The following is a 12,522-nucleotide window of genomic DNA, read 5'->3' on the forward strand; positions in this document are numbered from 1 at the left end:
AGAGTAAGTGTAATTGTATCTGACTGATTCTCACACACCACTCAACTTTTCCTACACCAACTTCCTCTTTGAAGTCTATTTGCCAAGAGGAGCCTGCTGGGCTGGAAGCCACAGAGACATTCTTTTCACTCCACTTTGATACGGAATTGACTTTTTTGTAGCAGTTTATGAGAATTGATGTATCAGGTTAGGAGAATTAACGCAGCATGTTAGGAGACTGAGGTTAAGGTTAGGTAAAAGGGTTAGGGTTAGGGAAAATGCTCTCCTATCCAGGGTTGGACGACCGCATTTGGGACCCTGAGCTTACTTTTCTGCATTTCAACACATTTTGCCATGGTGCAGAGAGGAACATTTGCAATTTGATAATGCTACTCTACACATTTTGCAATGAGGCGGAGACAAAATTTGCAGTTTTAAAGCTAATTCCCTGATATTCAACACATTTGGCCATGAGGTCGATAGAAAAGGTTTCAGTTTTAAAGCTATTTTCCTGTAATTCAACACATTTTGCTATCATATGCTATCTGGGGCCGTTCGGTAATCTGTCCCTGCTCCTAATCTGCTCCCAAAATAATTTCTTATTGAAGTGGAGTGAATAGAGTGTGTCCCGTGTGCAACAGGAGAGAGCCAGCAACCTGCAGGGCATGGGCGGCAGGGTAGACATGCGTCCTCTCTACGACGGTCAAGTCTAGATGGGATAAAGCTTTTGTCAAATTGAAGTTGTATTCTTTTAGCATTTTAGCTAATCCTAACCCTTTTCCTTACTTTCATCTAATCATCATAACCTGATACGTTAATTATAATAACCTGCTGCATAAATTCTGCTAAACTTCCTAGAAAACTACATTTTGACAAAAGCTGTATCCCTTCTAGACAAAACCATCTTCGACCTGCCCAAGGTCTTCTGGGAGAAGGAGACCCAGGAGCTGAGGGTGTACTTTACCCAGCAGGTGGAGGGAGAGCTGAAGGCTCTGGAGGACAGGATCAGGAATTGAGAGGCGGAGGGACCAGATGATTCAGAGAGAGAAGAGAGAAAGTATTGACTATTGGACATTACACTACGCTGATGCTGCAATATTGTGGGGATGGGGATATGGTGGGACTGACAAAAAAGGGACTAACATTCTCATTTCAGATTTGTGGCAACTGCTTTGCCTATCTGTGGGTAAAAGGTATTAAAATACAATGAAATGATGCAGTTTAGACTGCCACTCACTATCAATGGATATGTGAGTTGGTATTAGGTCATATTTATTTATTTAACTAGGCAAGTCAGTTATGAACAAATTCTTATTTATAATGACGGCCTAGGAACACTGCCTTGTTCAGAGGAATAACGCTATATTTTTACCTTGACAACTTGGGAATTTGATCTAGCAACCTTTACGATTACTGGCCCAACGCTCTAACCACTAGGCTACCTGTCTTCCCAATAGAGCAGAACCAATGTCTAGCGGTGTCTTGCTGACATCTTGCATACAAGTATACATTGCCTTCTGAAGGTATTCATATACCCATAATTACAAAGTGAAAATATGTTTTTAGACATTTTTGCAGATTTATGGAAAATGAAATACAAAAATATCTGATTCATATATGTACTCACACCCCTGAATCAATACATGTTAGAATCACCTTTGGCAGTGATTATAGCTTTGAGTCTTTTTGGGACTGAGCTCCTCTCAGAGCTCACTTGTTAAATCCACTTCAATCATTGTAGATGAAGGGGAGGAGACAGGTTAAAGATGGGTGTTTAAGCCTTGAGATAGAGACATGGATTGTGTATGTATGACATTGAGGGTGAATAGGCAAGACGAAAGATTTAAGTGCCTTTGAATAGGGTATGGTAGTAGGTGCCAGGCGCACCGATCAAGAACTGCAACACTGCTGGGTTTTTTCACATTTAACAGTTTCCGGTGTGCATCAAGAATGGTCCACCACCCAATAGACATCCAGCCAACTTGACACTGTGTGAAGCATTGGAGTCAACATGGGCCAGCTTCCCTGTAGAATGCTTTAGACACCTTGTAAAGTCCATGCCCTGATGAATTAAGGCTGTTCTGAAGGTATTACTATGGTGAAGATGTTCCTAATGTTTGGGGTATTCAGTGCCTTCAGAAAGTATTCATACCTCTTGACTTATTCCACATTTTGTTGTGTTAATGCCTGAATAAAAAACTTAAATAGATTTGTTTTGTCATCCATATACACAAAATAACCCATAATAGCAAAGTGAAAATATGTTTAGAAATGTTTGCAGATTTATTGAAAATTAAATACAGAAATCTCATTTACATAAGTATTCACACCCCTGAGTCAATGTATGTTACAGCTGTGAGTCTTTCAGGCTAAGTCTAAGAGCTTTGCACGCCTGGATTGTACAATATTTGTACATTATTCTTTTTAAAAATTCATCAAGATCTATCAAATTGGTTGTTGATCATTCCTAGACAGTCATTTTCAGGTCTTACTGCCTTCAGTAGGCTAGTTGAACTCAGCAGTTCCTTTATACTGGAACCAATTAAACAGATGCTCTGAACGCAACATTCAAAATAAATGGTCCAAAATAAAGGTCCAAAAATGCAGATAATCAAAGAGCACACAATTATAAATGTAACAAAAGCACCAACAGAAAACAGATACACAATGATATACTGTACATAAAACACTTAATTCCCGTTGGCATAAAGCCCATCAAGGTTGATATGGGGTGGTTCCTGGTTCCCACTCCTGACCCTGGCCTGGTTGGAGCATACTGTCCCAACCGAGGAGTTCTGTGGAGTGAACACAGAGAAAGGAACAGGTGTCAGGACCGACACTTCAGAAGAATAATGACTTCATAGTTACAGTTGGTTACACAACACAGTACTCATTCAATTCTTCCTTAAATGCACATTCTAGATGGGTTTTAAAAGTTGAGTCTAACATTCCCACCTGTCATTGTGAACGGTCTGTCATTTCAAACCCACTGGGGAGTCTAGATGTTCTCCTCCTCCTGGAAGACAAGAATAAAGGTATTTTGACATCATTTAGGTTTTCATATACAAAAGCACAAACAGCATGATAAATATGTTTGCATTGAGGATGGGAATATCTTTTTACCATGCAAAGAACACGATCAGACTGAAAAGGAAAAGCAACCCCAAGGTTTTTACTACAATCTCAAAAACCTTTGGGTTAACAGGCTCTTCTTGCCCTGTAAATAAAACACATATTATGGTCATCTGTTCCTAAAAGAGGAAACATTTTGCACATTGTCTAATATTACAATTTACACATATACTGTAGATGTACAGATGTAAGATCTTAATTATCCAGTATTGTTGCAGCAAAATAATCCTGCAGAAAAAGGATTTGAACGTGTCACGAGCGTTTGTAGAAACGGACCAAGGCGCAGCGTGAGTATCGTTCCACATCTTTATTATTATTATTATGTGAAACTTAGCAAGACAAACAATAAACTATACACAAACAACAAACTGTGACAACAGCGGTGCAACAGGCACTAACTCAAAATAATACCCCATAACCCACATGGAAAAAATGCTACTTAAGTATGATCCCAAATTAGAGACAACGATTACCAGCCGTCTCTAATTAAGAATCATACAAATCACCAACATAGAAAATAAAACCTAGAACCCCACATAGAAATAAATAAACTAGATCACCCCCCAGTCACGCCCTGAACCACTTCACCAGAAACAATGGCTCTCTATGGTCAGGGCGTGACAGAACGTTTAGTCTGTAATGTTGTTCCATTGGTGGTTAGGCTATTAGCTGGCCAAAATAAGGCTATACAATCAATTAGTGGGGGTTTATATATATAGAGTGTGCAACTCTCTTTGTTTTTATAGCTTACAGTGTATTCCCCGTTAGTCAGAACCTCTACACTAAGTATTTTTTTCTGTGTGTGCTCCAGCTCATGCTTTTTATGTGTCCTGAACATAAAAACAAAATAAAAAACATGTAAAGATATTAAAGTATTTTCTTTATAGAGTACTAACTTTACTGTCATCTGGTCCTTTTATACTGAATTTTATCAGATGTTCAACCAAAACCTAATATTAGATCAAAGGAACCTGAGAAAAAATTATGCAACACCCAATTCCCCTGTGTGATAAAGTAATTGCCCCCTAACACTCAATAACTGGTTGTGCCACCATTCCAAAACACATAATCTACATGAAAATGTACACATTTTTAAATGAAGCTAAATCATAAACTAAAATCCATCCAACTTGCTTCCAACCAACTTGATGAGTTAAATTTGATTTCATTAAAAGATACCCGGTTCTCACATTATCTTTCAACATGAAAACAGACTTTGTCAGAAACAGAGTGACTGTAATTGTAGCTGATGGATTATCACACACTCCTCAATTTCTCCTGCACCCTCTTCCTCTTTCATTGTGTCACTTCTATCTGTCAAGAAGAGCATGGTGAGCTGGGAGCCGCAGGAGGGAGCCATCGACCTGCAGGGAAAGGTGTACCTCCTCGACGGTCATGTCTAGAGGGGATACAGCTTTTGTCAAATTGACGTTCTTAAGTTGATTTTATGTTTTATTTTAGTTAACCCTAACCCTTTTTCTTACCTTAATCTAATTATCCTAACCTGCTACGTTAATTCTCCCAACCTGCTGCACAAGTTCTACATTTGCTAAGAAAAGTCCATTTTTTACAAAAACTGTAGCCCTTCTACACAAAACCCCCTTCGACCTGCCCAAGGCCTTCTGGGAGAAGGAGACCCAGGAGCTGAGGACGTACTTACCCAGCAGGTGAGTTTTTATTACAGTGCAATTAACGAACAACCTCAAATGCAGCCTCATTTGTGTCTCTTGATCAACACTCCAAATAAAAACAGACATAAAAACTCCCAACAATACACACATGAAAAATAGACATGTAATGGGGATATTTAAGAAGAATAAAGTTCAGGTTCAGTTTAGAGTGATTCATATAATGTTAAGCATATTTATATATTTGACCTTAACCATGATTTCCAGGGGGGAGAATATGATGCAGGTTACAGGTTAGTCGAGGTAATTGAGTTAATATGTACATGTAGGTCGGGGTAAAGTGACTATACATAGATAGTAATCAAGAGCATTAAAAAAGGGGGGGGGGTCAATGCAAATAGTCCGGGTAGCCATTTGATTAGCTGTTCAGCAGTCTTATGCCGGTAGAAGAAGTTAAGAAGCCTTTTGGGGGCCTCCCGGGTGGCAAAGTGGTTTAAAGCACTGTGTCGCAGTTGCTAGCTGTGCTGCTAGAGATCCTGGTTCGAGTCCATGCTCTGTCGCAGCTGGCCGTGACCGGGAGACCCATGGGGTGGCGCACAATTGGCCCAGCGTCGTCCGGGTTAGGGGAGGGTTTGGCCCGCAGGGATGTCCTTGTCCCATCGCGCTCTAACAACTCCTGTGACGGTCCAGGTGTATGCATGCTGACACAAATGTGTGGCGGTTGAATCAGAATTAGTTGGGTAACATAGATAATTAAGATGTTTTATTTGAATAATATGCCTATGTGAGATACTTGTCATATGTGAATGTATCTGTTAAACCATGTGAAGGGAGGGAGTAGATGTTCCGCTAGCGGAACACCTGCTCCAATATCCAATGATGGGCGTGGCGCGAAATACAAATTCCTCTAAAATCCGAAAACTTCCATTTTTCAAACATATGACTATTTTACAGCATTTTAAAGACAAGACTCTCGTTAATCTAACCACACTGTCCGATTTCAAAAAGGCTTTACAGCGAAAGCAAAACATTAGATTATGTCAGCAGAGTACCCAGCCAGAAATAATCAGACACCCATTTTTCAAGCTAGCATATAATGTCACAAAAACCCAGAAGACAGCTAAATGCAGCACTAACCTTTGATGATCTTCATCAGATGACAACCCTAGGACATTATGTTATACAATGCATGCATGTTTTGTTCAATCAAGTTCATATTTATATCAAAAAACAGCTTTTTTACATTAGCATGTGACGTTCAGAACTAGCATACCCCCCGCAAACCTCCGGTGAATTTACTAAATTACTCACGATAAACGTTCACAAAAAACATAACAATTATTTTAAGAATTATAGATACAGAACTCTTCTATGCACACGATATGTCCGATTTTAAAATAGCTTTTCGGTGAAAGCACATTTTGCAATATTCTCAGTAGATAGCCCGGCATCACAGGGCTAGCTATTTAGACACCCACCCAGTTTAGCACTCACCAAAATCAGATTTACTATTAGAAAAGTTTGATTACCTTTGATGTTCTTTGTCAGAATGCACTCCCAGGACTTCTACTTCAATAACAAATGTAGGTTTGGTCCAAAATAATCCATAGTTATGTTCCAACAGCGACGTTTTGTTCTAGACACTATCCCAATGGTAAATAAGGGTCGCGCGCATGGCGCATTTCGTGACAAAAGATTTCTAAATATTTCATTACCGTACTTCCAAGCATGTCAACCGCTGTTTAAAATCAATTTTTATGCCATTTTTCTCGTAAAAAAGCGATAATATTCTGACCGGGAATCTGCAATTAGGTAAACAGCCGAAAGAAAATACATCACGGGGTCGACTCAGGCACGCGCCTAAGCCTTTTGTCTGCTGATAGACCACTTACCAAAAGCGCTCGTGTGTTTCAGCCAGGGCTTTGAATTACGTCATTCAGCTTTTTCCCGGGCTCTGAGGGCCCATGGAAGCCGTAGGAAGTGTCACGTAACCGCAGAGATCCTTTGTAATGGATAGAGAGAATCAACAAGGGGAAGAAATGGTCAGACAGGGTACTTCCTGAACAGAATCTTCTCATGTTTTGGCCTGCCAAATGAGTTCTGTTATACTCACAGACACCATTCAAACAGTTTTAGAAACTTTGGAGTGTTTTCTATCCAAAGCTAATAATGATATGCATGTTCTAGTTTCTGGGCAGGGATAATAATCAGATTAAATCGGGTACGTTTTTTATCCAGCCGTGAAAATACTGCCCCCTATCCATAACAGGTTAATGGGGAACCAATGACTTGTCTCCACAATGTCTGTGCGCAAGTCACTCCCTCCTTTGGCATTGGGGGAAGGTGTATGGCAGTGTCTGGACCATTGTATGTCCCCTCTGATGTTGCACTTATCTTAGGATAGTGTATGACCTAGAGGCTCACTCCCCTCAGTGAGCTTGTCCAGGAGTGGAGTCAAGAGGGGGTTTACTTGAGATGGGAGTATCTAGAGTTGTCAATTGATTTATGCCATTGGATGAGATGGTGTTTCTGTTCTATACCGTACCAGGGAGAGACGGTTCCAGTTTGGAGTAGGAGGACCAGACACTGGTCTATACAATGAAAACTGTTGACACAGCAGTTGCTGTCTGCTATGTTTTATAGATATCTTTCATACAAAACTTAACCTTGTGACCCATTCTATGTATCTGTGGTTCGTCATGTACGTTGAGAGGGGTGTATCTTGGCTATAAAAGATCTTTGTACTTTTGTGTAATCACTTTTCAATGGTTCATTAGAGGATAGCGCATCATTGAAAGTTAAAGTGCTTTTGCAAAAGCTCTTAATTATTAAAGATGTAGTTTAAGTATAACTCTGACTGGTGTGTAAAGTTTGTAACTCTCTTCATTTGGTAATGCAGAAATTAGCCACCACAAGTGCTAGATGTATTATGTTTCCTCTGACACATTGTTGTGGCTGGCTTCCAGGTTAAGCAGGCATTGTGTCAAGAAGTAATGCAGCTTGGTTGGGTTGTGTTTTGAAGGATGCATGACCTTTGCTTCTCCTGAGTCCGTAAAGGAGTTGCAGCGATGAGACAAGACTGTAGCTACCAATTGGATACCACAAAATTGGGGGAAAAAAGTGGTAAAAAATTAAATAGAATAAAAAAAAGTATCTATCATTAAAACAAACAAACAAAAAAAAACATTTTAGGGCCTTCCTCTGACACCACATGATATAGAGGTCCTTGATGGCTGGAAGATTGGCGCTAGTGATGTGCTGGGTAGTACTCACTACCCTCTGTAGCGCCTTGCGTTTGGAGGCTGAGCAGTTGCCATACAGGCGGTGATGCAACTAGTCAGGATCCTCTCGATTGTGCAGCTGTATAACTTTTTGAGGATCTGAGGACCCATGCCAAATCTTTTTAGTCTCCTGAGGGGGAATGGTTTTTGTTGTCCCCTCTTCATGACTGTCTTGGTGTGTTTGGACAATGATAGTTTGTTGGTGATGTGGACACCAAGGAACTTGAAGCTCTCAACCTGCACCATTACAGACCAGCTCGGCCTGCTCAGCACCTTATCCTGTAGTCCACGATCATCTCCTTTGTCTTGATCACGTTGAGGGGAAGGTTGTTGTCCTGGCACCACACTGCCAGGTCTCTGACCTCCTCCCTATAGACTGTCTCATTTTTGTCGGTGATCAGCTTTGAGGGCACTATGATGTTGAATGTTGAGCTGTAGTCAATGAACAACATTCTCACGTAGGTGTTCCTGTTGTCCAAGTAGGAAAGGGCATTTTTGAGTGAAATAGAGATTGCATCATCTGTGGATCTGTTGAGGCAGTATGCAAATTGGAGTGGATCTAGTGTTTCTGGGATGATGGTGTTGTTGTGAGCCATGACCAGCCTGGCTACAGACATGAGTGCTTCGGGTCGGTAGTCATTTAGGCAGGTTACCTTGGTGTTCTTGGGCACAGGGAAAACAGTGGTCTGCTTGAAACATCTAGGTATTACAGACTCAGCCAGGGACAGGTTGAAAATGTCAGTGAAGACACTTGCCAGTTTGTCAGCGTATGCTCGGAGTACACATCCTGGTAATTCGTCTGGCCCTGCGGCCTTGTCAATGTTGACCTGTTTAAAGGTCTTACTCACATCGGCTACGGTGAGCGTGATCACACAATCGCCCTGATCAGCTGGTGCTCTCATGCATGCATCAGTGTTTCTTGCCTCGAAGCACGCATAGAAGTCATTTAGCTCATTCGGTATGCTTGTGTGAGCTCGCCGCTGGGCTTCCCTTTGTAGTCTGTAATAGTTTGCAAGCCCTGCCTCATCCGACGAGCGCCGGAGCCGGTGTAGTAGGATTCAATCTTAGTCCTGTATTTACGCTTTGCCTGTTTGGTGGTTCGTCTGAGGGCATAGCGAAAACAGTCCTATAGCTTAGCATCTGCGTCATCTGACCACTTCTCTATTGAGCGAGTCACTTGTACTTCCTGCTTTAGTTTTTGCTTGTAAGCATGAATCAGGAGGATAGAATTCTAGTCAGATTTGCCAAATGGAGGCATCTCTATGTGTGGTGTAAAGGTGGTCTAGAGCTTTTTCCCTTTCCCTTCTAGAACATATGGTAGAGGCGGGTTACCCACTCGGCGATGAATTTACACAAGGAACCCTGATTTTTTTTTAACCCAGCTCGCCCTGCTGCCTTCATAAATTCAACCGGCCAACCGACCCACTTTGTCCTTACCTCTAAACCTGTGCCCCTCAGGTTTATCCACTACCGTATCCAGGCGTCTTCTGGCCTTTCACGGTGCCTGCTGCTACAGGCTTAACTTAACTTTGTGAGCAACCGCTCTTCACTTTCATTCGCCTTCCATTTGGCCCTTCTGACTATCCACACCCCATCCCGGTATGGGAAGTGTTATCTCAAGGCCCCAGCTCTTAGGGTGGGATGACCCTGTTCCCTGTAGTCATCCCCTTTAACCCGCTTATCGTAAGCTCAGTTGCACTAAGTAACCCAACCTATCCATTGGCTCTCTCTCCCAATCGAAGTTGGGGATCCGCTCCTTACACCATGACTCGACATTGCCGCCACCTCCCCAGCACTCTGTGGAGGTACTTCAACCGTCATGGCGCTCCATGGGCCAAGTCCATGGATCTCCTAGCTCGGGTAGGGTTGTTTTTGATTGTGAAGTCTGGGAATCTGGTTTGGTCTCGGGTGTCATACGAGGTCGACAGTGAGAGTGCCCCTAGCTCATAGTAGGCACTCCCCGATATGCACATATCGGGCCTAGGGATGATCACTCGCTCTCGTCATCCGAGTTTACCGTCTCTCCCTCCGCCCTGTAGAAGTCCCTAAGAACATCTAAGGAGTACAGGAGCGCCCTCCTGCTAAACAGCTTTTCCAGCTGTCTGCTCCTACCACCATTTACACCCAAGGCATGTAACAGCCAGCTGTTTCCCGCCATCCACTTGCCTCAAGGTCCCAATGGAAAGCCAAACACTTTGACTTTCTTCACTTTCAGGGCAGTCATAACGAACGGTACAACTGGGGTGTAACGAGCAACTTTCTCGGCAGCTGCGACCATGAGCGTATCATAGTCCATCTCATAACGCACAGTAGCATCCACCACTAGAGCGATACCATTTTTCATGAACACCAGGTCTGGGCGCCGCAGTGCCCCGGCACGGGTCCTACAGCACATTTCCCTGATGACTTTCCATCCGGCGCGTTTGGCTTCAATTGCTAACAGCTCGCACAGCTTATGATGCCGCTTAATACGACTCTCTTTCACTGCGGGACACTGTCCGAGAATGTGTGAGCAAGTTTCGTTCTCAGACAGACAGTGCCGACAGTCTTTCGATAGACCTGTCCTTCCTCTTGACAACGCTTCGCTCTTTGAATCCCCATCCTCCTCTTTACCCTTCTTGTTTGCTGTCAACTCCCCCTGCTTCTCTCGACAGTAGTGAGCAACGTGTCTATGTCTTTTGTGTTGGGTAAGTCCTCTCGATGTAGTAAAGCTCTCTGGACAGTGTCCACAACGGTGAGCCCTGCCCATATCCACCCGGGTCACTACCACTCCCTTACACTTAGGGACATGGCAGGAGATGGAGTGGCCATTACCACTGGACCTACCACACTTCTGACATTTGTACACCACCGGGACCGCTGAGTGAACCTTCGTAAAGTGCCTCACTGCCTTCCCAACGGTCTCAAGTGGCCTTCCACATTGCCCACATCTCAAATCTCGGACGGGGAGTGATACCAGCAGGGTGTTTATTGTGGCTTTTTCCACCGAGCAACTGGCTGAGGCCTCTCCCATCGCTTGAACTGGTTGTGGTGGCAGCACGACCTCACTACCCCCATCCCTCGATGCTAGGGTAGGTGTCTTTGATTCGCCGACACACTGAGGGGCCATCAAGCTCGCGTCCTCTCTCGCTTCCGGGGCTTCGAGAGGATCTGAGTTCTAGGCATGAGATTTATCCTGGAAGGATACGTTTTCGCAAGTTCCTCTCTTGCGAGGAGGAGAATTCTCCCCCTTCGGGCCGGACATCCACGCCCTTCTGCGTTTCAAGCAATGCCATTTTCCACATTCGCTTTTCTCAACTGGCATCTTATCGCTCATTTGTTCGCTCATTTTTTGCACCACCAGGTTTCGCTTTCCACAATCATGCCCCTGGCGTAGCATGTGTGAGTCCATGGTTGATCCCCCCAGTTTGGACACTCTGGGCTTCGCACTTAATCTTAAACATATCCCTGGTCTTCAAGTGGCTAGGATTCGGACAAGTAGTCACTTGCACCCCGTCAATTCCTTTAGTTACCAACCCTTGGTACGTGTGTTCGGATTCCCCAGGAGTCCACCCGGAGGGTCTGAATAGTCTCCATAGAGAGCCTCATTCTTATCCTCCAGTCCTGTCCCCCAAGAGACCCCCACACACGCACCACAGGTGTTGCATGAGGAGGGGTTGGGGAAGTCCTCTAGAGGACCCCCCCTTACCTCCCCACACTCACCTGTGTGAGCAAGCCCGAAACATCTCCACCACGCATACCACAGGGAGGGGCTGGAGGAACCCTACTAGAGGGCTCCTCCCTTACCTCCCCGCAGCGGCCTGTCGGGAACATCTCGATCCACCCCTGCTAGGCATCACGTGAAGAGGGTTTGGGGAGACCCTACTAGAAGGTCTAGTAGGGTCTACCTCTCCCCCCTATCCCATTAGGAGCGTCTCTTCGAACCTGCCCATCTCCGACTGTTTCTCATTCAGAGACGTAGGAACCCCTAGAGTCCGGGGTTAACGCGTCGCGCGAAATACAAAACCTCATAAATGCTATAACTTCAATTTCTCAAACATATGACTATTTTACACCATTTTATAGATACACCTCTCCTGAATCGAACCACGTTGTCCGATTTCAAGAAGGCTTTACAGCAAAAGCAAAACATTAGATTATGTTTGGAGAGTACCCCGCCAAAAAAAATCACACTGCCATTTTCAAAGCAACTTGATGCATCACAAATACCCAAAACACAGCTAAATGCAGCACTAACCTTTGACAATCTTCATCAGATGACACTCCTAGGACATCATGTTACACAATACATGCATTTTTGGTTTGATAAAGTTCATATTTATATATAAAAACAGCATTTTACATCGGCGCGTGACGTTCAGAAAATATTTTCCCTCAAATGCTTCCAGTGAATCAGCGCTACAATTTACAAAATTACTATTCGAAAACATTGTTAAAATGTAATATTGTCATTCAAAGAATTATAGATTATCATCTCGTGAATGCAACCGCATTGCCAGATT

General features: G+C 43.4%; 1 protein-coding gene and 1 long non-coding RNA gene across 2 annotated transcripts in view; one reads left to right on the forward strand and one right to left on the reverse strand.

Annotated features, from left to right (window-relative positions):
- Positions 1-12,522, forward strand: part of LOC115149822 (uncharacterized) — a 33,893-nt gene that overhangs the window by 6,632 nt on the left and 14,739 nt on the right. Inside the window, exon 2 of the long non-coding RNA XR_003866970.1 lies at positions 5,052-5,058. This is a non-coding gene — a long non-coding RNA (uncharacterized LOC115149822). The remainder of the gene's footprint in view (positions 1-5,051; positions 5,059-12,522) is intronic.
- The window catches only part of LOC115149723 (myelin-associated glycoprotein), a 29,874-nt gene continuing 20,445 nt past the window's right edge, over positions 3,094-12,522 (reverse strand). The window contains exon 4 of the mRNA XM_029692620.1: positions 3,094-3,196. Coding sequence (XP_029548480.1) covers positions 3,099-3,196 — 98 coding nt within the window. The 3' untranslated portion in view covers positions 3,094-3,098. The remainder of the gene's footprint in view (positions 3,197-12,522) is intronic.

This window comes from Salmo trutta, chromosome 2, assembly GCF_901001165.1.
Source record: "Salmo trutta chromosome 2, fSalTru1.1, whole genome shotgun sequence".
In the NCBI taxonomy this organism is placed as follows: Eukaryota; Metazoa; Chordata; class Actinopteri; order Salmoniformes; family Salmonidae; genus Salmo; species Salmo trutta.